The sequence below is a fragment of the Rattus norvegicus genome, chromosome 18 (genome assembly GCF_021556685.1).
Source record: "Rattus norvegicus strain SHRSP/BbbUtx chromosome 18, alternate assembly SHRSP_T2T, whole genome shotgun sequence".
Classification (NCBI taxonomy): Eukaryota; Metazoa; Chordata; class Mammalia; order Rodentia; family Muridae; genus Rattus; species Rattus norvegicus.
In genome coordinates, this window is record NC_141551.1 from 48,768,521 (window position 1) to 48,794,314 (window position 25,794).

A 25,794-nucleotide genomic window follows, 5' to 3' on the forward strand; every position below is an offset into this window, starting at 1 on the left:
GCTAGTCTTCTCCTAGCTGCCCATGTCTTACCCTTGGCCTTCAAGAGGGTCAGTCTGAGGGTGATCCAGTAGGTTGAGCCTTACCAAGGCTCTGTCCTATGGGTTCTTCAGCAAACATAGCAAGTGAAAGGGCTGTTGTGAGCCCCTGTAACCAGACCTGGAGTAATTTTTATCAGCTCGGCAGATGGAAACTGCTTTCATTGTTGCCACACTGTTTTGATCAAATCAGGGACTTGACACTAAGAAGGGGCCCAAGTGGAAGCTGCCTGACACTTGCATCTGTTCCTGGAAATGTCTTTCTGGTTCTCTTTCTGACAAGCTCTTGGAAGAAGGATCATTTTCTTTGGTAGATTAGGGGAAAATATTTTTCTAATAAGTAGTGGATGTTTAGCTGAGAGTTTGAAGCATATATGTATTTTAGAAGAAAACATTTTCTTTAAGTCACTAAAGAAAAGTATTGGGGAAGAATTCTTGAAAAAATGAATTGTTATATGAAATTTTAATTAAACTGGTAAAGTTTTTCCAGTACATTTTTAGAAAATGTGCTTCTAACTGAGTCTTGCAGTATTAGATTATGTAATTCAAAGATACACAAAAGTGTAGGTAGCATTTACGATTGACAATAGGTCTGACTTGAAATAGTTTTATTTACATATAAAGCAGAAATACAGCACCCTTGGGCTCTGTTTTCATAATAAAAGTATAGAACCTTTTATGTCCTATGTTAAATATGAGTACATATATTTTGGATTAAAGTATGGCCTCCCCCCCGCGCCCCCTCCTCTGGGCTGTCCTGTATTTTTTTCCAGAGGGTTGGCTAAAACTGGCACTTGAGCTTGGCAGTATTCTCTCATCTGGGTATTTCAGACTCTCACTTAGCAAAACAAGGGTGAGACAGAGACCCTGGAATAGCACTGGCTCTTAATTTTCTTTCTTGTCAGACTCTGCACTCCTGAACCTCAGCCTTGTGTTTTCATGAGCAACTCACAATGCTTCTCATCCCTGTTCCCAGTCTTGACCCACTGACCCAAGAATCAAGAAAATGTCATGTTAGTGCCTACTAATTAGTGAGCCCAGAGCACCTCTGCCTCTGGCCTTTCAACCTTCTGGAAGTGGGAGCACTAGCTGTCACTCACATCATGCAGGGAAAAGGAGCCCTCCCTATATTTGCCCTGTTTTGCAAACAGCAGGATAAGCCCAGCTGAGACTGGAGATGAATATGCAGGTTAGGAAGAAATTAACCTAAAATGCACTGTTGTTTGCATGATTGTCTCAGATGACACAGCGCCTTCCTCAAACTACCCAGACAGGGTGTCATGTGACTGAGTCCTCAGATCCGGACTGTCATAGTCATTTGATGAAGTCATTTCATGGGAAGGATATTCTCTGAGTTAAAAAAAAAAAAAAGAAAGAAAAGAAAAAAAGAATTAGCATTTGAGATCATGGAAGTTCCCCATCTGTAGACACAGTCTTAGAGAATGCTGCAGTTAGTGGGTGAGCATTTGGTTCGAGGGCTCATTAATCAGTGTTGTTGGGTTGGGGTCTCCTGAGCCTTCTGGGTTTGGGGAGAATCGGCTTCTGTAATTAAAGGGATGAAATATATCACAGTCACAAACTCACCACGTCGACAGTTGAGGGTTTTGAACTAGCAGAATTAATCTCTTTAATTTTTTTCCTTAGGTGTTTAAAATAGAAGTGCTAATGAACGGAAGAAAACATTTTGTTGAGAAACGGTACAGTGAATTCCATGCCTTGCACAAAAAGGTAACCTTTGGTTTCATGCTTTTTCTCCGTATGGCCTGTGGTATAGTGTTAAGACTGCTCTGTGATCCTCAGAGTGTTACGGTCTACTGTTTCTTTATAATGGCATTAATTTTTAAAAAGTAGATTGTTCAGTCAGTGTGTTTGGGTTTTTTTAATAAGTGGATTTCCTGTTACCATTGCTTATGTATTCAACTCTGAGGCAGCAGACTGTTGGCAGTATATTGCACGGGATATTAAAGGCTTATCTATCGTGAATGAGGCCAACAACCTCCTCTGTCCAAGAAATGCGTTACAATGTTCTTTAGGAAAAGAAAGGAAACACAAGAAGTCATTATACAGGAAGAGATTTATTAAATTCAACTTAAATGTTGTGTACCTAGACAAGGTTGTGTGTGTATACAAGTGTGTTCATATGGAGTACGGGGAAAAGAGGCTCCCAGCCCACAGCTGTCCTCTTGAGTGTCAAGAGCAACTGTACCAGAATGATTGATGCCTTAGCTCCGGGGTGCATTTCAAAGTCGTAGATTAAAGAAACAGAAATGCAAAAGAAGCAACTGACTTTCAGGGAGAAATGGTCCCTAACGAATTGAAAATGAATACTTTAAAAAAAAAAAACCCTGATTCCAACCCAGTCTTAATTTTTTATGGGTTATAAATTATTTGGTTCCTAAATTTTCATAATAGAATTAAATACCTATGAGGGATCCCGGGAGAAGATCACAGGTGATGATCAGCTCAGGCTCATCTTTCTTCTTTCGTGTCTGGGAGTGCATCCATCATATATGTTTCTGTGCATGTATGTGCACATGTATGAAATACATTCATGCACAGAATGCATGCTCTAATTAGATAATTGGGCATGAAGCTAGAAATATATTAAGTTAGGAGAGTTTTAATTTTGTGCTTTTTAGTGCCTACATAAGTTTCCTGGGACGCATCGCTGCGCTAAAGCACAACATGTCGAATGCTTCCAGCACTTTTATAACTTTTTTTCACTTTAATCAGAATAGAGAATTAAATCCAAACCTTAACAGGATACTACTGAAAGATTAGCAGGCCTGTTTCCCTGTTTTGTTTAATTTTAGACGGGGTCTCACTCTGTCACTCTGTCTGACAGAACTCAGATACCCCTCTGCCCCTCCTCCTGGGTGCTGGGCACCCTCAGGCCCTCCTCGCTTCGTTCTAGAGGTGCTCCAAGCTTTTCTGTTATGGTAGCAGTTGTTAAATGAATTTAATTCTTCAACTAGAATTTCATCAAGTTCAGCTTTCCTCCCAGAGAAACCATGCAAGTGCCTACAGATTTTTATCAGGTGTTGCCAGGAAACTTTTTAAAAAAGTACATGCTTGGGGGACCTCAGAGAGAAACACACATCTTTCTCTTTCTCCTTGTATTCTGTCCTTTTTTATTTAGAGCAAACAAATTCTGCTAGGTATCAGGCAGCGAGCCCTCTGAGACCAGGTTTCTCTCCACCCCCCATGGAGCTTCTCCCAGTCAGTCAGGCCTGGGCAGCTTGTCAGGTGCAAAACCCTTCCTAAAGTACTAGGTCAGCATGAAGTACTCTGTGACCAACACAGCCCAGCTGAGCTCTCCAGATACCAGGGGATAGACTCTGTAAGAGACACAGCAGGGTGACTGCCAATTAAGCTGGCCCTGTCCATGGGTCAGCCCTGCTTGAGTGCAGGCTAGCTTGCTCACTTCCTGCTCTAGGACAATTCCTTTTCCTGCTCCTGTGCAATCAAGCATTGTCAAATAAAATAAAATATAATATTCTTGTACTTTCTAGGACTTAGTCTTTCCATTTCTGCAGTTCCATTAAGTAACTAACTATGCAGGTTTTCATAATGAAGCTTGTTAGAATAAATAGAGGAGTAATTCTCAAATCTCTGTCGTAGAATTGGAGACGTCCTTACAGGGACTTTGGGGGCTAGCAGGCTGTTGGAGTGTGCTGTCTGACTGTATGCACTGTAGAGAAGGGACAGCCACTGCTGTGTTAGAATTTGTGGGAAGGCGAGCACAGGTAGCAGTGAGATATAAAAGTGCACACCGGTCTGTAATCTTAACCATAAAACTGCTCAGGAACACCACAGCAGCTAAGAATCAACGGGGTACCTCGTGCAAGCTTTTCCGCCCTGCTCCCCTCCAGGCAGCCTTATCCTCCCAGTGCAAGCAGTGTTTGCAAAGTACTTCCCTCTAACTGCACTTACAACAGCTTCTGCCTTTGAGTTTTCTTGAAGCATTTGATTATCCTCACGGTGTGTGACGCTGACTCCGCACCTGTCTTGACTTTTCCTGTGTTTTGTATTCTGCTCTCTCACGGGAAGTGTTTGGACAGTGCACAGAAGCTGACTGCAGTGGAGCGTGGGGCTGTCCCTAAGTGCTTTGCACCTTCACCATGATGGATTCCTCACTCTTTGTCCTGGCCTGCAGACACACAAGTGCCTCGTTGTTGTTTGTTCTTGCTAATTTTGAGGAAAAAACTATTTGAGTTTGTATAGTTAGTGTTAGGGATGTCTTTTTAAACCTTTCTCAGAATTCCCTTCTGTCTTTGTGCAAGTCAGAATTAGTTTTCTCTGCTTTTCTCGTTTTGGTGGTAATGAAGGGCTTGTTGGTACCCAAGCCCAGCATTTGCCTTCTGGAAGAGCTCTGCCGCCAAGGTCCATCCCTAGTTATACTTTCTTTTTCCTGTGTATTCATTATTTTCTTCTCAAATTCACTATATAGCCCAGGCTAGCTTTGGACTTACTGTGATCCTTCTACCTCAGCCTCCCTCCCAAGTGCTGGGATCACAGGCATGAGACACCCCCACCCCGCCCCACCCCACCCCGGACATAAAGCTAAATCCTCTGGCAAGTTTGAGCAAGGACAAGAGGAGGGACCCACTGTTGCTGTACACCCTGGCTGGGCTTCTAGTGTCCTAATTTAATCTCTGCTCTCTTCCTTAGATTTTTAAAAACAAATCCTGCATAGCAAGCTATATTGCCAAAAAGAACCCTTCTCTGTCATAGGATAATGGGTATTTCTTTTTAATCCCCTGACATATATTATTACCAAAGCAAGTGGAGCTGTATTAAGCTCATGGCATCTTATCAGCTTTGGACATTATCCCTCTGAAAATGGTCTGCTTAGGGAGCACACATCTTCCTTCACATAAAGTGATGATTTTTGTGTTTATTTAGGTAGACATCTTTTTTCCTTTCTTTCTCTTTTTTTTTTTTTTTTTGAGTTATTTTATTTCTGTGCTTTTTCGTTTACTAGGGTCTCAGTGTTTACTCACTAGTTTGTGTGGCCTATTATTAAAATACTGCCCATTTGCTGAAAGTATTTTTCACCAAAACCCTTTAATTGTGGTTATGATGATTACTTACGTGTTCGTATGTGTACCTGAGTGCATGTCCCATGTGTATCGGTACCTGTGGAGGCCACGGGTGGGCATCATATCCTTGGAGCTGGAATTATAAGTAAATTATAAATTCCAGTTATGAGCCACCTGACTCGGGTGCTAGGAGAACTTGAATCCTATGGAAAAGCAGCACAAACTCTTAGTCGCTGAGCCATCTCTCCAGACCCATGAAATCTATCTTTTTGTTTTAATTTGCATGTCCATGTAATAACAACGATTTTTTTCTGTTCTTATTTTTTTCAGTTTTTATCCTTTCAGGGTCTCTCTGTCCCCGTGTCTGTCTGTCTGTCTTGTGCTGAGGGTAAAGCTCAAGGGTTCTTACATGCTAAGAAATCCTACCACCGAGCTCCATCTCCTGCTCTTCAACGTCTTATTTTGAGGTGGCCTCACTGTGTAGCTCATTCTGAACTCATGCTTTCAAGAGCGGGAGCCAAGCTGGGGTCACAGTGTCTACGTCACACCTGGCCACCGGATGCTTCGTCATTTCCTCTGGAGCTGTGCTGAAAGTATTTGATTCTCTTTTAAAGACCAAAGTGAAGCCACCTCACACCACTCACACTGAACCAGGCTGTGTGTGATGGACCCTAGTAACCTGCATCTCAGTCGCCTTCCCCAGACGATGCTCTATGCACTTTGACGTTTCTTCTGTGAATTATAGTTTTAAAGATGTCACTCAGATACAACCCAACACACACACACACATACATACACACACACACACTCTCTCTCTCTGAGACAAGGCTCAGAATAAGCAGCTCGAGGTTCTGAATCCTGAAAGTCCCTCTGACCCTTCTCTTACCTCAATTTTCCAGAACGCAGCTTAGTGCTGTCAACTCATTCTCTTACGTCCCTGCAATGCGTCCCACTCGGCGTTCACGTGTGCGCCCCTGCCAGTCCGGAGCAGTGCTCCTTTACATTGTGACCCCACTCTTCATCTTCTTAATTGTCTTCAGTTTTCCTTTGCCTGCATGTCAAGGCCTTTCTCCTGATCTCTCTGCTGTGGGCTTGAATTGCCTACCGTGTCACAGACAGGCTCTCCAGGCCAGTGTTCTCAAACCTTGCGTTAGTTTCCTAGTGCTCCTGTAACAAAAAAGAAAAATGGCGACTTGAAACACAGCACATTTATTATCTTGTGCTAAGTGGGAGGACAAGGCTGCATACCCGTAGGAGAGTTCATTTTCTGCCCTTGGTAGCTCCCAGCAGCTGGCCGCATTCCTCATGGCCACCTTCATCCTCCTAGCTGACAGTCACCTCCTTTCCTGTTTCGGCCTCTCTCATGACATCTACCGGTCACGTCCCTCTCTCTGACCTTGTCTTAGGGTTCTATAGCTCTGAACAGATACAATGACCAAGGCAACTCTTATAAGGACAGCATTTATTTGGGGCTAGCTTATAGGTTCAGAAGTTCAGTCCATTAACTTCAAGGCAGGAACATGGCAGCATGCAGGCAGGCATGGTGCAGGAGGAGCTGAGAGTTCTACATCTTCATCTGAAAGAGAGAAGACTGGCTCCCATGTGGTTAGGAGGAGGGTCTTAAACCCATGCCCACAGTAACATAATTTCTCCAACAAGGCCACACCTCCAAATAGTGCCACTCCCTGGACCAAGCATATACAAACTATCACAGGCCTTAATAGTTCTCTCCCTGCTGAGGTTAACATTGGGCCCATCCCTGTACTAGTCCAGGATAGCAGTCCATGTCAAGATCCTTAACCAAAGCCGTCTCTGTAAAGCCTCTTTCTGTTGTATAGCAATACCACTCACAGGCTCTGGGAATTAGAGACTCTCGGATGTCCTCGAAGGCATCTACTGGCCAATCCTTTTTCTAGTGCTTCTCCTAAGGAGAGTTCATGTTAGCCACATCCAAGCCTGTCCTGTCCAGGGCCTCACTTTCCTATCTTTGCCAGGCTGAATGCCCGTTCATTTGCCAACTGGTGTGTTAAAAACAAAGCAGGACATTCAAGTTCTTCAATGCCAGCTGCCAGTTTCCCACTCTTGTTCCATTTACCATAGACATTTCTACCTAAACAATTTAAATTATATTCTAACACCAAGCTTAGTTATCTTATTTCTCCAGCTGGCTCTGAGCTTGCTGTGTTGTCTATGCCAGGGTGTGGAAAAGCTCATGGTCTCCCACATGCTACGATTCCAGGTGTATATTGCTATGCCTCCCCTACCCCGAGCTCCAACACACACACTACGTCCCATCCTTTGTATTTTATGCAATGCTAATTATTTGGTCTATGGGACATTAGAAAACATCCTATGTGTTCTGGTATGTGGGTTTATGTTATTGGAATTTGACCCCAGGCCCCTCTAATCCCACTTCCTCTATGGCATCTATTATGCTAGAATGAGATAGGGGATGATAAATCCCCCACCCAAACAAAGCAAGACTCCATGTTGTTTTTCATCCCCCGAAGCTTAGGCACAGGCTCTTGTGATAGGTGAACCTTTAAGCATGTGATGAGCCCAGCCCATGCCCCAGTCACCCCTACCCTAGCCAAGTAATTCATCACTTTTAGCAGCCATGTTTGCAAAGAGCTGTGCTCTCCCAGGCCCCCGATCTCATGGCTGACAAGAAACTCTTACCCACATTGCAAACTTTGAGCATATTTTATCCTCATGCCTCCCCAGCTGTTTTCTGTCAGTTCCAGCCCACCCTTTTATTCACAACGTTTTCAGTGAAATATGGCGTTGGTTCATTTTCAGATTAACCGTCTTCATCTCTTGTTATTGCCTCCTTTGGGTTTGAGTCAAATATTAACTTTCTCTTCTATTCAATTTAATGAAGTACACGTTTCAGATGACCCAAAAACTGCTACATGGGATCAAACCGAGAGAACAGCACCCATGCACCATCCCTGAAGGAACCCTGAGAAAAACTGGGGTGGCCATATGTACACAAGAAGGTTATCTTGTGCCCTCCCAATGTCTCTACTCCTTTAGATAATTTTGTTTCCATTTTTTATTCTTAGCCTTGCTAAAAGTATTTCTGGTCCTTTCTGTAGAAAATTGTAGTTTTTCTATCCACATCATATGCTAGTGGGTCTTGTCTGTCTGGAGTAAGTTCTCAGTGAGTTTTCACTGTGAAAAGGAAAAAGGAGTGATCACACATTGGACGTGTGTGTGTGTGTGTGTCTGAGAGAGAGAGAGAGAGAGAGAGAGAGAGAGAGAGAGAGAGAGAGAGAGAGAGAGAGCTGACTAGCAGGACAGTTAATCATCAGATGAAGTGGACAAGGAGTATTTATCTTGCAAGCAGCTGAGCCATACTGGAAACATATTGTCTTGGGTTTGTCTCTCATCTAAATTCCTTCTCACCTCCAAATGTGTCATGGATGCAGTCTCTGTGATGATCAGCTCTCTCAGGACCCTCATGTAAACAAAAGGGAGAATGCTTTCAGTGCTGTTTCGTCAAGCTACCAAGAAAAGAAAAGGAGAGGAGACAGTTGGTGGGGCTTTTGTGGGGATTGAAGTCGGGTTGTAAAGCTTGCTTGTTTCCCTTTTGCCCCAGCTTTGGAATATCCCTGTGTGGTAGTTCCTGCCCTCATCCTCACTCCCTACCTGTCCCTCAGAGTGGCCCTCCCAGTATTTTGTTGCAGCATAATAAATCATCACAGGTGCAAATGCCTAACCTTCCAAGTCCAGCTGTGACAGAGTCTCCACAGTCAGAGCTCTGCTTCATCCTCACAGCTAGGCTTACGTCCACATCTACACTCACTCAGGCAGACCTCTGCCTGCCTCTGTGGGAGTAATGCCTTGTTCACTGACCGTTAACCAGAGATGACTCTTAGCTGCTAGAGGTCACTTGAAGCCTTAGCCACTACTTCAAAGCCAGCAGTGTGCTAAGACCAAGGTATACAGACAGGTAACCATGGCAGTGACTAACCGTGTAGTCACGGCTTCTACTCACTCCCAAGCAGAAGGGTTATATAGGTTGTAAACACCAGGAGGCCAGTTTGTGCATTCTACCTATCACAGCCCCTTTGTTGTGTTGGGACTTGACTCTTGATGTGATTCGACTTAGAGTCTATGTCTACAGACACAGTGTTCAGACTCCTGGGTTCACAGAATTCTGTGTACTTTCTCACACTGTCTTCCCATGGATTCCTGGCGGTATCTCTAGCTTAAACTCTCCAACCTTAACAGTTGATCCCTTTCTATTAGGAGTGTCTAAGGACGCACACATAGAACTTTGAGTAGCTTTCTTGAGCAAGTAAGAAATTTATTGTTGTCCTTAGGAAACCTAAAGGCCATCAACCCAAGGGATAGAGCGAGCTTCAGCGTCTGTTGTCGTAAAGCTGTGACTTTACCCTTTCTGATTATAATATAGCTGCTCTCACTCCAGGCCTTGCTTCACACTTCCGCCAGAAGCAAATCCTACTGTCTTTCTGGGAAAACAGACCCAGTAGACTTAGGCTGTGCTTTAATTAACAACTGTGTCACATGACCACAGTGATGGTAAGGGAACTTAGGAACTCAACAATTTTAGGTCTAACATGTTGAACTCTGAATGACGTTTTCCCCTATTTGAGGGGATTAAATTTGACTGAACAATTACTATAAATGCAAGACAAAGGTGACAGTAACAGATGGGATTCTGTCCTGCTTGCATGGAGGTGATCAGACTTCTGTTACTTTACCATTCCCAACACCACCCAGCTATGCCTCATGGTCAAAGGTGTTTGCTCTGGCTCCATCCATTGCATTGGTCATTTATGTAACAAGAGTGGAAGAATGAAAATATGGAGCTGCCCCTCCTGCTGAGATCCCTTCTCTTCTCACCTCCCTACGAGCAGGATGGAGTCACACATAGCTGGGGGTGGAGGTAGGGAAAGTGTGTTCTTCATTCACCCAAAACCAGGAGTTGACTCCTATAGCACCCAGGAACTGTAGATTTGGGGACTAACTAAGAAATTGGGCATTGTGATGGCTGTTCTTGGTCAACTTGATTTCATCTGGAATTCACTAATATCCAATCAACTGTGTACACTTATGAAGGGGGGATGATGATGGTGATTATCTCATTCGAATGTAGGAAGACCACCTTTAATCTGCATCTTTTGAGGTAGGGAGATTAGTCTTAAATCTGGGCCACACTTTTTTGATGACAGCCTATAAAGGACATAGAAGAAGGGATAGCTTGCTCTTTGCTTGCTTGCCCTGACTCTCGGTATCAAGTTCATTCCTTCTCTGGCATTAGAGACTAGATTCCAGTGTATACTGAAGACCAGCTGAGACATCCAGCTCCATGAGCAGAACAATGTACAGATTCTTGGACTTGCCACTGATGGGCAGCCATTGTTGGATTAGCTGGACCATGGCCGTATTCATTCTATCAGTTCTATTCCTCTAGAGAACTCGCTCTAAAACAGCCACTGTGCTCAAACCTGACATTATGACACTGTTCACTAAATGACAGGCAGGTAATCAGAACAGCTGCCCGAGGAGGTCCAAACCTGACTGTGCCCTAGAGCCAAGATGACCAAATATACTTTGCACACCTACAGTTCTCATACTTGCCCACGTCCACTGCCAGCACCCACAGTCAGGACCATCATCTCTTGCCCAGGTTTTGCCCATCATCTCTTCCTCAGGCACTTTGAACGGGTCTGTCAGCTATTTCATTCCACCCAGCATGTCCCCTCCTCTCATTTCAAATAATATCTAAATCCCCACTGTGGCCCCCAAGGCGCTGAAGGATATGGTGCGCAGATGGTCCATCTCTTCTTGTTAGCTTTGAGCATCAAAGGCCTGACCCTCCTTTCCCATTACTGTGTCTGCCCTAATAGTGTTCCTCGGGTCGCTCACCCAGCTTCCTTCAAATAGGATTCAGGCCAAGCCTCAGACACTACCTCCTCATCCAGGCCACCTTCCTGCCGTTCCACCCCACCCCACCCCCAATTTCTAGCACTCTCCGTGTGACAAAATCTAGGGTCATCTGAGAAGAAGGAATCTTAATTGAGAAAATACCGCCATGGATTGGCCTATGGGCAAGTCTGAAGGGCATTTTTTAAAACTGATGATCGATGTTGGAGGGCCCATCTTACTGTGGGAAGTGACTCTCCTGGGCAGGCGGTCCTGGGTGATATAAGGAAGCAGGCTCAATCCTTGGGTAACAAGTTGGTAGTCAGTATCTTTACATCAGTTCCTGCCTCTAGGTTCCTACCCTTACTTCCCTGAAGGATGAACTGCAAGCTGTAAGAAGAAATAAACCCTTTCCTCCTCAAGTTGCCTTTGGTTATGGTGTTTTATCACAGCAATAGAAACCCTAGGACAGTTGGTTTCCAGTCTGGGGCAGGTATGCTCCGGTGCCAAGGAACATGGAGGAAGAGCCCAATAGGCGTCTTCCAGGCCTTTGTTGTCTCAGGAACTCCTTTCTCTACACTTGATCTTTGCTAAAAGATTGAGAAGTGATGCATTTCTCTTCTCTAACTGGCAAAAGAATAATACACTTGAACAAATCCTAAGACCCACCCAGTGTCCCCATGCTACCTTCTCCGTAGAACCTGTGGGTCTCCAGTGGCCCCAGGCTCCAGCCAGGCTTACGATTCTCCAAGCACATTCAGGACGCTGTGCCTCCTGCCCAATACTTCTGTTGGTAAGGACGGGCAGATTGGGGTTTGCAGTTACTTGTGTCTGTATAGAGGGAGGAGGCACATGGGCTTAGCCCAGTGGCTGGAGCCTGAAGGACTGCGGTTTGAATTGTTCTTTCTCTGAGCATCCATAAGGATTCAACTGGGAGGGGTCGCTGGTGATTATTTTCTTAAATGTGCAGAAGAGTTATGCTGTGTTTTTACAGGTTTAATCTCCATGTTTCTCATTACAGTGGACAAGAGAATATTTTTTCCACATGTTTTGTAAAAGGGCCATTAAGGGCTTCAAGACTTAAGTTAGGGCACTGGGGTTCATTCCGTTTGTCGAGGCTACTTATGACAAAGTACTATACATAGAGTGGCTTAAAGGAGCACAGATTTATTCTCTTAGGCTGCCTGAGGTCTCGAAGTCCAAAATCAGTGTAACTAGACTAAAATTGAGCTGGTCAGCAGAGCTGCGGCCCTTTTACAGGCCCTGGGCAGGTTCGTTGCGGGCTCTAGAAACCCTGAGCAGATGCAAAGTTGTGGAGGTCACGGGCAGACTCTGGCTTCCAGAGGCTGCCAAGGCCACCATGAAAGCTACCCACCTGTTGAGGATTTTTTTTATGACAAAATTTATTTACTTTAATATTTTTAGGTCCTGGAGACTAAACCTAAGGGACTATATTTGCCAAGCAAGCTCCACCCTGCTGAGTTACATTTCTGCTTTGACAACGAATCTCTTTGTAGCCCAGGATACCCTCTAAATTGTCATCTTCCAGCGTTAGCCTAGGTGCTAAGATTACGGACATGTGCCACCATGCCTCATACTTTTTAACCTCTGACCTATAACCTCTGCCCTCTTTTAAGGTCCTCACCGTTGCTTTGAACCTGCTCAGATAACCTAAGACAATTTCCCTGTTATTCAATAATTTTACCAAACTGAAAAAATCCCCTATGCTGGATATGGAAACCTTCCCAGGTTTTAGAACTTGACACTTCTTGAAGTTAGATGTTGTTTCGCATATCAAAGCTGCTCTAACTTTGAAGAGCTTTTTAAAAAAAAAAATAAGATTTTAATTTTATGTGTTTGGGTGTTTTGCCTGCATGTATGTCTGTGTATGTATGTGTTCCTGATGCTGCAAGAGGTCAAAGGAAGGTGTTCAGACCCCTGGGATTGGGGTTCCAGATGGTTGTGTGCTACCAAGCAGGTGCTGTGAATTGAACCCTGGTCCCCTAGAAGAGCATCCAGTGTTCTTAATGACTGAGGCATCTAGAAGTCCTAACTCAGAACTCCCATCAGTTTGCATGAGTAGAGTTTGCAGATGCTTTTCTGGATTATTGGAAAGATAAGACTGTGTTTTAAATTTTACTTTATTTCAGAAATTTCCAGAGCCTCTCCAAGTGGTTCTTAATCTAATTAGAAAACATAGTTAAAAACTTGTATTAGTTTTGCTATGAAATAAATTGGTTGTTGAAATAATCTTTCTTTGTTTTTGTTTTAACTCAAGGACTAGACTTTTAATTTTTCTGAAAAAAATTTAAATCTGAAATATACATCATAACAGCTATCGAACATAAAACCCATTTGTCCTGAAGCCTGAGAAATCAGGATACCTAAGTTAAAAAAAAAAAAAAAAGGTTTGAGAAACTTTTCAGCACGTTTTAGCTGTGGTTTACACTCCTTGCTTTTCTGTCCTCTGAGTGATTTCCTTATAATTGACAAACGTGTTTCCCTTCTTTCTCGGAAGCTTAAGAAATGTATAAAGACTCCGGAAATCCCTTCTAAACACGTCAGGAACTGGGTCCCCAAAGTCCTGGAACAACGGCGGCAAGGCCTGGAAACCTATTTACAGGTAAGGGACGTTTCCACCCTCAGTGTAACAGATCCTAAGTCAGCGAGTGTCACTCTGTTAGCTCAGACGACAAGACGACAAGAGCATGGTGCCAGACACTGACCAACACGGCTGTTTACCCGCACAAATGTGGCTATCGGTTGGTTCATTTAGCTTTTATTGGATTCTGTTTCAAGTTCCTTATGCATTGGGGGAGTGCAGATTTAGTATCATTGGAAGAACGCTAATGAAATGACCTGTCTGGTTTTTGTTTTTTTTTTTTAATTCAGCTGTACAAATTGTTTTAGATAGTTCTGTTTTCTCAGCCCCTGGGCTTTAGATGTTTGGGTGCTAGGTAGAGTCATGGGAGAAGACGGCCTTTCAGTGGTGCAGGCTAACACACGTCTAAAACCCTACCAAAGCTGTGTAGAAACTGCTCCTGAGAAAGTGCCGAATCTAGATGGAGTGCATCAGGGAGCTCTTTACTGTCGCCTCTCAGGATAGTCAGGCCCGACGTGAGATGGGAGTTTCCTCTCACAAGAGACACAGAAGACAGAGGAGAAGGTAAGACGCTGTCCTCTTCTCTGAACATTATAGAACCCTGAAGTCTCAGGTGACCGTTCCATGATGTCTGCATTAAGTACATAGAATGGCAGGGCGGGTGTAGAGACAGACGGACCTAGATGGTCAGACGTGCTCTGTGTTTAGCTCCGTGTAAGAAGCAGTCCGTAGCACGAGCATAGCTGGGTGAGGAAAGGAATTCCGCCTCAGAACGAAAGCTATGACTATGCAGGGATATACTAGTGCCTTTGGTGGCTTGGGCAGGAGAATCAGAAACTCAAGGCCAGCCAGGCCTACACATGGAGACGCTACCTCAAAGACTAGAAGAGGACAAAAGGAGGACTTCATGTGAGAGTGAGGAAGACTGATCCTTCTAAGGTTATTATCAGATAAACCGGCAGCTGGCCATTTCCTTTCTTCATTTTCCTTGCGGCCCCCCCTTCAAGCATCATTAACCACAGGGTGGATCCTGCATGGAAGCGAAGCCAGGTGCAGTGAACCTGTGTGCCTGTCCCCATTCAGAGTTCTGCCTGATGGCTGGGTCTGAGTTGATCACTGGTGGCTGATGTCTAGTGATGTCTAATGAGGACACCTTCTCAGTGGAAGGGAAGATTCCAGGTGTCAGTTCCCAGCCTTCTCCTGTGTCCTTCTCTTTACCCTGTTCAAAGAGGACTGGGAAGAAGCTGCAGGAGTTCCGAGGACGGTGCTGCTTCTGGGTTTTACCCTTGGTCTATGGGGCTTGGTGGAAGGATTCTTCACTGTGTCTCTCCGGGAGTGAGAGCCTGAAGGAAACTGGAATCTCAAATCCCAGGAGTGCGTGTGGCCTTCTCTGAGATTCTGTGCACGAAGCTATCAGGATTCCATAGCTTCAGGCAACACTTCAGAGCAAACAGCAAACCAAAGACCCAGGGAAAGAGACCTAAGAAGTTCTACGCTGAGGGCAGAATGCATGCTCTCTGTAATCAGAAGGGATAGGTAAACAACACGCTTTCATTTGTAGACCAGATTTTCCACAGATATTGTATATCTTCAGGCTTCAGTTCTGGATAAGGCTTTATCCCCCATCACCCTGCCCCCATTGCATTTGACACATGAGTTCCATTACTCCTCAGTAAACATTTTAAGTTGTTTGTACTTCATGTGTAAATATGTGGATAGAGTCATCTGGCATGAGAGGGGCTTACAGTGGCGCTCAAATTGACCTTAGAATTTTCTATTCTCAGAAACATGGCTTGAAAATGTGGTTGAGGGGAGAGAGTACTTGCCTCCTGCCGTGTGTTTCAGATTCATTTTGTCTACACGACATGACACTCGGTGACCTGAAGGCCTAGAGGACTTCAGGGGGTGACTTTTCTCCTCCTTTGGTAGTGGGAGCAAGGCAGAGACAAAGGCTGGAACCTTGGCTATGCCCAGCTCTTGCTTCTTGGTCTTTTTATGTCTTTTGAGGAAATAGATTGTATTCTTGTTTCCCCCACTGCCTACCTAACTCCAGGGAGAGTCCCACTCACCCCCAGGAGCAGTGTGAGCTCCATGGAGTAGCTGCCACTAGCCCATCTTAACGACAGCATCCCTGCAGGTCTGACTCAGCCTGGGCTTCCTACAGGCTGACAAGGACGCTGCCTCCAGGCCCTGCTCCCAAGGCCCTGCGGCTCATCTGCTGCCTGTCAGAGAAGTTCAGAGTCGCCCTGTGGCAGTCTGCCTCTTGACAAGTCAGGGCAAATAACCCTTCTCCTTCCTCTGGAGGTCAGCTGGGCACCTGATCGCAGCCTCACACATTACCTGAGGTAGCCTGCAATGCTGTTTTAGTTAGACATGGGGAGGCTGAGGTCTAACGGGCTCTGAAACCGAGGCACCTTCCCAAGTACGTTTGTTAATGTGCTGGGCTGGGAGTTTGTTTTCCTGTTGCCTAATATGGGCTCTTCTTATGTTCACGGATGATTTTCTAAATTAAGGAAAAATTTCCACCCCTGATAGTTTTATATAAGCATGTAAGTGGGTACAAGAAAAGACTTTATAGTGATCAATATTACAGTTTACCAGGTTGCTTCTTCCCTGATTGCTTGGTTGAGTAATTGATTAGTGAGTAAATGATTTTTTTATTTGTGTGTGTGTGTGTGTGTGTGTGTGTGTGTGTGAGAGAGAGAGAGAGAGAGAGAGAGAGAGAGAGAGAGAGAGGCATATCTGTATGTGCACCACACTTGTGCATGAGCCCACAAAGACCAGAAGAGAGTGCTGGTCTCCTGGAACTGGAGTTACAGTTGGTTACGAGCTGCCATGTGGGTGTTGGAAACCAATCCCAGGTCCCCTTCAAGCCCAGGAAGTGCTTTTAACTACTGAGGCATCTCTCTGCCACCATATTCTTGAAAATTTTTAACTTAAACACTTAACAATCCTGGCAACCAATGCTTCCGTTTTAAGTCATCTGGCTTACAGGGACTTGGCTGTTTTTTTGTTTGACACAGCCTCACTGTGTTGCCCATGTTAGGGTTGAACTCCTGGATTCAAACCATTCTTCTGCCTCAGCCTGAAAATGGTTTATGGGACATTCTGGGAGTTAAATATTTAAGTAAGAGGCTAACTTTAAAAAATAAAGATAGAGTCACCCAATTTCAAAATTAATTTTGTTCAGTGATGTTAATCAAAAAACCCAAAAGCTTTCTTAACAGCTGTATTTTTCACAATCTTTTCCATTCTTTGTCTGGTCACTAATAGTTTGAAAGTCAAAGAAGAGAGTCAAAGAAGGCCCACTCTTAGCCAATTTCTTGGCAGTTTTTTCATTCAGAAACGAACAGCATAGTAGTCCCTAAACCATAATTTAGAAATAGCATCAGCATCAATTTAAATATTGTAAAAATATTCTGAAAGTACTTCGGCGCAGAAGCAGTGTAGTACCTTTCCTCTAGCACATGTCATGGTGGGCTTACTTGTGACATTGTGTCACCCGGCAGCTCAGGCAGCTGGGACAGGAACATCATAGGAGCGTCACTTAAACCTTGGAGTTCACCGTCAGCCGGGGGGCAGTGACCGGGAGAGAAGCAGGGAGGGCAGCAGGGAGAGATGAGAGAGGGGGAAGCAAGCAAGCCACTCTGTTTTCAGATAAGAATGTCACGTCTCAGGGGGAACAAAGTGAGTATATCAAGTCAAAGTAGCATGGAAGGCTGGCTTGGTGGCAGTAATCCGGGTGCTGGCTGGGGAACATGGATTTGAGTGGGCCTTTTTATCCTTTTTCCTTTCTCTCTCTCTCTCTCTCTCTCTCTCTCTCTCTCTCTCTCTCTCTCTCCCTCTCTCTCTCTCTCCCTCCCTTCCTCTTTCTCTCCCTCCCTCTTTCTCTCTCTCTCTCTCTCTCTCTCTCTCTCTCTCTCTCTCTCTCTCTCCCCTTCTTTCTTTTATTCCCCTGAATTTCTTGGCTGCTGACTTTTTGGCTTAAATCTGGTGCATGTGAGACCGCAGGGAACACAGGAAAAACCAAACCTACCTGAGTCATATATTCCTTACAGCCTGGTGTTCTGGAGTCACAACCCTACCCTCTTCCCGAGTCGTTCCTAACCTTAGGCTTGTTTTATATACATGTCCAGTTGTCGGTTGAATTAAGTGGGAAAAATAAATAGGAAAGATATACATCTTGTTGGAAATGGAAGTATATTTGTTGATTTCTTAGTTGTTTTCTAAATTATTTGTTTGTTTGTATGTTTGTTTTGGTGTGTGGGTGCTTTGCCAGCATGTATGTCTGTGTATCACGTTTGTGCCTGGTGCCTTCAGAGGCCAGAAGAGAGCATCAGATCCCTTGGAACTGGAGTTGCACAGTTGTGAACCACCATGTGGGTATTGAGAATTGAAGCTCGGTGGTCCTCTGACAGAGCAGCCAGTGCTCCTGACTACTGAGCCAATACTCCAGCCCTGCTTACTTTTGTGTCTGTGTGTGGGTGAGGGCACATGCTTGCCACAGTACACAGTGGAAGTAAAGGACGACCAAGTCCTTGCTGCCCACCCTGTTTGAGGCAGGGTCTCCCTTGACTGTGGCACTGAAGCCTCCCAGGCTGGCAGCTTGCCAGAGCCTCCCTGAGAGTTGGCCCCTTTGCCTCTGTACTGTAGAACTGCCGGGGTTGCAGACACGCACTCATATGTTCAGCTGTTACATGAGTCCAGGATCCACGGCAGGTGTCACACTTGCACGCAACAAGTGCTTTTAGTCACAGAATCATCTCCTCAGGCCTCAGGTTTTATTTGTTCCTTTGGGTTTTTGCTACACGTTTCAAACTTCCTCATGAGACATAAAATTTAATATCCTAGACAAGTGTATTACTTTTCATTATTTTTACATTTTAAAGAAGTGTGTGTGTGTGTGTGATGTGCACGCCTGTGTGTGTGCCTGCCCACATTCATGCATGCGTATAGAAGGGCAGAGACAGCTTATGGGAGTGACTATCTCTCTCTACACGTGGGTTCTGGGGGTAGGATTATGGTTGTCAGGTTTTTCAGCATCCACCTCTACCTGCTATTACTTTCTTATTATTAACTTACCTCTACTGACTTTTCTTTATTATTTTCTCTCTGTGTTCCTTTTTCCCCCCATAGTCTTTATGATTTCCTTCTTTCTTCTAACTTTGGATAGTTTGGTCTCCATTTTCTGGTTTCTCAAATTATAAAGTCAAGTTGTGGGTTTGACTTCTTTCTCGATTTTTTTCAGATTAGTGTGTGAGGCTGGACTCCGTATGGTGCCCCAAGTGTCGGTTTCCTGAGTATTGACACATTGCATTATCATCTTCATTCATGTCTAAGTATTTCCCAGTTTCCCTGTGACTTGTCTCTTCCTTGATAATGGCACCATAAAGTTTGTGCATCTTTATACTCTATGTGCTACATGTGGACCTCACAAGGCAGTACCTGATAAATGCTGAATTCCTGGGACCCATCGCTTTTTTTTCCTCTGAAAATTTGTGAACTTGCTAGTTTTACTTCTTGATATGATACTTATCTTAGTTAGGGTTTTATGGCTATGAAGAGACACCATGACCATGACAGTTCTTAGAAAAGAAAGTATTTAATTGGGTCTGATTCAGTTTCTGGAGGTTAGTCCATCATTGTCATACAGAAAGCATGGTGGCATGCAGGCAGGAGAAGGCGCTGAGAGTTCTACGTCTTGATCCCCAGGCAGCAGTAGGGGACTGTGTTCCACAGCTGGCATAGCTTGAGTTCTCAGAGCCCACTCCACAGTGATAAACTTCTCCAGCAAGGCCACACCTCCTAATGGTGCCACTCCTTGTGGCCAAACGTTCAAACACATGAGTCTACAGGGGCCATTTTTATTCAAACTACCACAATACTTGATTCCATAACTGTTTTTTGTTTTGTTTTAATGTACAGAAACTAAGTTTGTGTCCTGACACGTCCTAGGACACACACGCCAGTGGGCTGGAGCTTCCTTTGCTTCTCCACCTTCTCAGGCATATGCACTCTTAAAATCTAGCGATTTAAAATGTTTGATGCTTAATAATCTTACTGAAGAAATGGAGGCAAACGTGCTCATACTTCATGATTGGGTTTGCAACATCAAGGAGAACAATGGCTCTCCTCACCCTCCTTCCAGTCTTATTCCTGTGTAAAGCTGGACAAAGTAACAGGCTGGTCAAGAGAATCCCAGTGCACAGGTATAAAAAGTGCAGGAGTGCTCACCCGTATTTACTCAGCAAAGGGTATAATGTGTGTTCCTACAGTAACTTGAGATACTGCACACATTGTTAAGTGAACAGCTCCAAGGAACACCACGTGGCCTTTCCACCATGAATTCCTTATTCTGAATTCAAGTATGGAATCCTGAAGCTCATGTCTATTCATTGTGGTACCTTCTGGTCATGTGTAACTATTGAGTGCTTAGATATGGTGACTCTGGATTCAAGTGTTCTGTAAATACTTATTTTTATAGGACTTTAAAATAAATACTTATATTTACACTTCTTCTACAGCTTTAGTATTAATACCAAAAAGAATGTAAACTACAATTTTAAATTGATAAGATGCTAAATTGATAGTGTGTATACACTGATTTAAACAGTATTTTTTTTTCTGAGACAGTCTCATTAGAAACCTTGGCTGGACTGGAACACACTACGTAGACCAGGCTGTCTTCAAATTCACTCTACAGTGCTGAGGCTAAAGGTGTGTGCCACCACGCTCAGCGTAAACAAGATGTTTTATCTGAAGTACTCTGCCTGTCTACAGACAGAACTGGGTGACTCTCTGCCTTCTGAGATTGGCCTATGGTTTTTCTCTGATTCATTTAGGGTAGTGTTTGGTTGCTGTGTGATTTGGTTTGGTTTGATTTTTCAAGACAGATTTCTCGGTGTAGGCCAGTCCTGGAACTCACTCTGCAGACCGGGCTGGATTTGAAATCAGATCTGCCTGCCTCTGCCTCCCAAGTGCTGGGATTAAAGGCATGTGCCCCTCACCCGCCTGGATATTGTTTTGATCTTGGTGTTCCTTAGTCTTACTGTGGAATTTGAATCCAACATGGCTGCCCTGGCAAGGAATCATATCCCGAGATCTTCTAGGTCTATCTATGTGATCTGGCCAAATGCAGGCACACCCTGGATTACAGTAGGATCTTGCTGGACCACAGACACACCCCTAACACACACCTTTAACTCCTAGCCATGAAGGTAAGGTTAGTTTGTAGAAGGAAGCAGCCATGTTTGAAAGTCACGTCTAATTGAAGAACGGTAAAGTGATGATGAATCAGAGAAAGATTTGACAGAATGAGTCAGAGATGGGATATACAGAATTCACAGGAGAACAACACTCTCTTGGAGGCTACTTAAGTACAGAGGGGTGGGAGGAGTGAGGTGGTGTGGTGTGTGTGTGTGTGTGGCAGTTTTACTGGGACAGTTTTACAGAGAGAATAAACTGGACACAGGTGAAGATGGACCGAGCCAGGAGACTAGAACATATTGTCATTAGCATGGGGCCAACCAGAGCAATTCCATCAGAAGCTGAGAGAATCTGGATTGAGTCAGTCAGCTTAGATTGTACAGAGGCTAGAAGCTTCCAGGCTAAAACAGTACAGAGAAAGAAACACTCTAGACATAGGAGTGCTCTATCTGTATGTATAACTGTAGGCCAGAAGAAGGCATCAGATCCTACGATAGCCACCATGTGGTTGCTGGGATTTGAACTCAGGACCTCTGGAAGAACAGACAATGCTCTTAACCACTGAGCCATCTCTCCAGCTCTGAGCTCCTAGGGACCAAACTACCAACCAGAGAGTACACATGGAGGGACCCATGGCTCCAGCCACATGTAGCAGAGAATGACATTGTCTGGCATCAATAGGAGGAGAGGCCCTTGGTCCTGTGAAGGCTTGTCTCCCAGTGTAGGGGAATGCCAGGGCAGTGAGGTGGGAGTGGTTGGGTAGGTGGGGAACACCTTCATAGAAGCGGGCGAAGAGGGGATGGGATGGGGGTTCCAGAGGGGACACAAGGAAAGGGGATAACATTTATTTGAGATGTAAATAAAGAAAATATCCAATAGAAAAGAAAAAAGAAACACGCTAGGCTCGGCCCAAGCCCTGTACTTATACAGCTTGGGTACAGGTTTTTTTTTTTTTTTTTTTTTTGGTTCTTTTTTTCGGAGCTGGGGACCGAACCCAGGGCCTTGCGCTTCCTAGGTAAGCGCTCTACCACTGAGCTAAATCTCGTCTCATCGTCCATCTGAGGAAGTAGCAGTGAGATTTACACAGAACTCTGTTGCTACACTTTCCTCTGTTTCATGTGTTGATGTCTGTAAAATCCACTTTCATATTTGTGTTGGGGATGGAATCTTGCCTCGCGTGCCGTGCCATGCTTTCCCACTGAGCTCCAGCACAGTCCTCAGACCCTCGGGGATGTTGGGTTACCATCCCCCCCTCCCCCGCCCCGTTTTCTACTTCGAATCATATAGTTTAGAACTGGTAACTTTCCAAGTTGAAGTGATGACCAGTTTCTGAGTTTCTGGTAATCTTCCTTGTGCCATATCTCCTTGTTGTGTAGACACATGGTTTTTAAATTTGTTTGACCAACGTGATTGGGTTCTTTGGATATCTTTATCTGCAGTAAGCTTGTATGCCAGGGTTGAACTGCATTTATGGAGAGAATTTCTATCTGCTTTCACTAATCACCCAAGAACACTCTTTTAAGCTTAAGATAAAAAGATGTCTCAAAATCGTCGTCGTCATCATCATCATCATCATCATCATCATCTTTCTTAACCGAAGACAACATTTTATTTCATTGTTTTACAAACTTTAAGATCTTATTTAGCCCAGTTGTAACAACACAGTGTGATATACTTGCACCCACAGTAAGCCCAGCCCATGCCAGGCAGCCCCACGGACACTGCATCATGATCTATCCTTGAGTTTAAGAACATAGCTTCTCTGTAGCCTTAGTGTTGGGGATTTCACAAGTGACAGTTTCCATGTTGACTTTCACTCATCCTAGGGCTTGAGGAGGCATGGTCATGTGCCTCCAGAGTTGGCCTGCCTCTCTCCTGCCTAAGCTCTGTCATTATCCTAAGGAAAAGATCCCGTGGCCAGTGAATCTCCTTCCGCACTAAGCAGCAAACACTACTTCTGAAATGCTGGGATCAGGGTTTTACACAGAGTCATTAAGTCAGACACTAGACTGTTACTCTTATCACCTGTTGGGTCATGAAACCACTGAAACAGGCCATCCATCTGCTTCAGAGGCCGTGCAGCCCATGTGCAGAAGTGTGTGGCAGGGGGCTCCCGGCTGCCCTGTCTTTTCCCTGCAGGGCTCTCGGGCTTGCAGACTTGCCAAGCAGTTTCTGCTCCTATACAAATGCCCTGGGCCACTTCCTGCACCGCAGACTGCTCCTGAGGATCCACTCACACACTTGACTTGTGGCTCGTGCATGTCCAAATGACTCAGTTTTATGACTGAGTCATTTTTAGGTATATCCTTCCACCTTTTCTTCGTTGTTTTAAAAGTAGTGCTAGCAGTGTCTTCTTTTGAGAGTCCTTTTCTCCAGGTCTTGTGTGCAGCACCCTAAGTATTATTTGTAAACGTCCTGATAGTTGCAGAGAAAGCCCCAGAGTGCTCAGAATAACAGATTTGGTCTAACAGTGATTTGGTTCTTTGATGATCCACTTCCCAGGCAGAGCCCCCCAGCCCCCTTGTCAAAATGGCGAACAGCTCCATAAGCTGTAGTTATAGCTTCCAGTGTTGAGAATAGGTACTAATATAAGGCTTAGAATCATGATTATTTTGAAGTTAGTTTTTACATCTTCAACTTTTCTCATTATTTATCACCAATCCTAAAACCACAGATATCCATGGTAGTTAAAAAGAATTCTTATATAAAATATTTTTTTTTGTTCATCTCTCACTTGATGAGCGAACTCTGGCTGAGGATCTGTTGACGTTCGAGTGAAGTCTACAAATGTTCAGGGGCCCTGGGCTCTCACTGTCACTGCCTGAGTCTTCACAGCGGCCCATCTCAGAATGTTGGGCTTCATTCATAGACCAAGCAGTGATCTGTAACGTCGGATCCAGGTCCCACCAACGGTTGTTTTCAAACCGAAGATGAAGTAGAGAGTGAGACCATTATCACCAGCAAGAAGGTGGTTGCCATGGAACCTGGTAACCTAGGTCTGACTCCCAGAACCCCCATAAAAGTAAAATAGAAAACTTGACAAGATTGCTGCTCACCTCCAGATACAGACCACGGCATACGTGTTCTCCCCTCCCTCCATCATGCACACAGGACAAAACATTTTGAAATCGTATGTATTTCAGGAAACGGTCTTGTTGGTAGAAGCAGCTGTAGCTGGAAGTTCATAAAAACACCGCAGAAGCCTGTAAAGGAGCAGTGCCGACAGAGACCCTGCCTCTAACACCAGACAAGCTGCTCTTTGTTCTGGTTAACATGGTGAACACTGTGTTAAATAATATTAATGGCTGGGATTGTCAGTACTTAACAGTGCCTTCCTTGTACAAGTGATTTTATTGATCGATACAGACTCAGTGTAACGGGGCAGATTATTTTTACTGATTTTATCGAAACCTTAACCAAGTTTGTTAGTGCACCACGTATCTTTAAATAGATCTAGATGATGATGTAGATTAAGAAAAGTAAACCGCCATCCATCTCCTTTTGATCTGTTAATAACTTAAATCCATCATTGCTAGCAAGAATTTTTTTTTCAGATCCTGTTGCGTATTCATGCTTCTGTTGTGTGGGGAGGAATCCTGTAACCTTGTTTCAGTGCTTGGCTTTTCACACAGCCTTGCCCTAGCTACTTACTGATCTAGAGTTTAGCAGACAAGCAACTCAGCATAAATGGTGGGATACTGGACAAACTGAAAAGGAAACGATGCTTTGGAAATCTTTGTTTTTTAATTTTCATCGTGGTAGGTGAATTGTGAGATGGTGAACTGTGGGTTATTATATTTTATGCTAGCTTTATAGTATTTTTGTGTTGTGATGGACAATTTACAAAGGCTCGACCTAATTTCTTCCAAATGTATTGGTTCCTCTTGTATTTAAAAGGCTTGCATATGAACCACAGGGAACTTGGGTGCTTAGTTTTCCTACATGGAAATTCTTTTCAATGATTTCCTTTGATCTCAAAATGATATCTATCTGTGCCATTTAAGATTAATTTTTAGTTTGTAGCAGTGGTTAAATTTTATAAAACTAGCCATATATATTGCTTTTAAAGAGACACAGTGTAAACGACCTTTCAGGACAGCACACAAGCACGCCTGTGTGAGTTGCTAAATATCGAGCCCTTGTCTTCACACATGCCAGGCATTGAGCTGTGCCTTCAGCTCTGAGGTGGTATTTAACTGTTAGACAATGCACTCTTGCCCGCCTTGGACAGACAAGCCTGGCATAGCCCACACAACTGTGAATAGAGAACCTTCAGAGGGAGAGACCAGTGAATGGGCATTGGTAATAGCAATTTGAAAAGCTTTGGGAATCTCAATATTTCTGATCTCATGGAGGATTCGCGTGAGCACAGAGGATGCAGGGAAAGATGAAGTCTAGTGAATTGTGGTCCCTCATCTTTTGGGACTCAGCACTTAAAGCTTGGAGGAGTTTTAAGCCTGCGAATTCCCAAATGTTGGCTGTCAGCCTGCGAGTGTGCACAGAGTATTTTTAACCAGAGCTCCATATAGGATGAATATTTGGGGTTCAGTCCTCTGGACTAGCTACGCTGGTGAGAACACTGTGACTGCCTGGTGTTTTCTACAGAGAGGCTGGTGGGAGACGTAGTGACAGGCCACAGACGGCCCTCATTTCTGGAAAGGCCATTCAGAGCCCCTTCTCCACACAGGTGGGAGTGATGTCACTTCACATATCCGAGGAGAAGGCAGGAGTGTGAGTGGCCTTTTCCGTGTGTCCAGAGGTCTGCTAGGAGGCAGATGAGTTTCTAGTAGATGCTCACCGCCCTGTGCAGACATTGTGTTTCTGTGGGTGTTGGGTCTTCAGAATATCATTGGATTCTGATCCCTGTCATTACTGCGGTTTGCTCTTCCCTGAAGCTCCACATCATCCCTGAGCTTCTTTGGATTAGTATCTGATCAGGCTGGTGAGATGGAGTCATGTTTTAAAGATTTATTTTTATTTTTAATTGTGTGTTTGTATGTGTGTATCTATTTG

The 25,794-nt window shown here is 44.3% G+C and overlaps 1 protein-coding gene across 8 annotated transcripts in view; it reads left to right on the top strand.

Annotated features, from left to right (window-relative positions):
* The window catches only part of Snx24 (sorting nexin 24), a 153,913-nt gene that overhangs the window by 84,241 nt on the left and 43,878 nt on the right, over positions 1-25,794 (top strand). For all 8 annotated transcript variants that reach the window (XR_015642390.1, NM_001008364.1, XM_087593115.1 and 5 more), the window contains 2 exon segments: positions 1,681-1,764; positions 13,492-13,596. Coding sequence is in view for 7 of the 8 variants with exons in the window: in NM_001008364.1 (NP_001008365.1) it covers positions 1,681-1,764; positions 13,492-13,596 (189 nt within the window). In the remaining variant the exon portion in view is untranslated.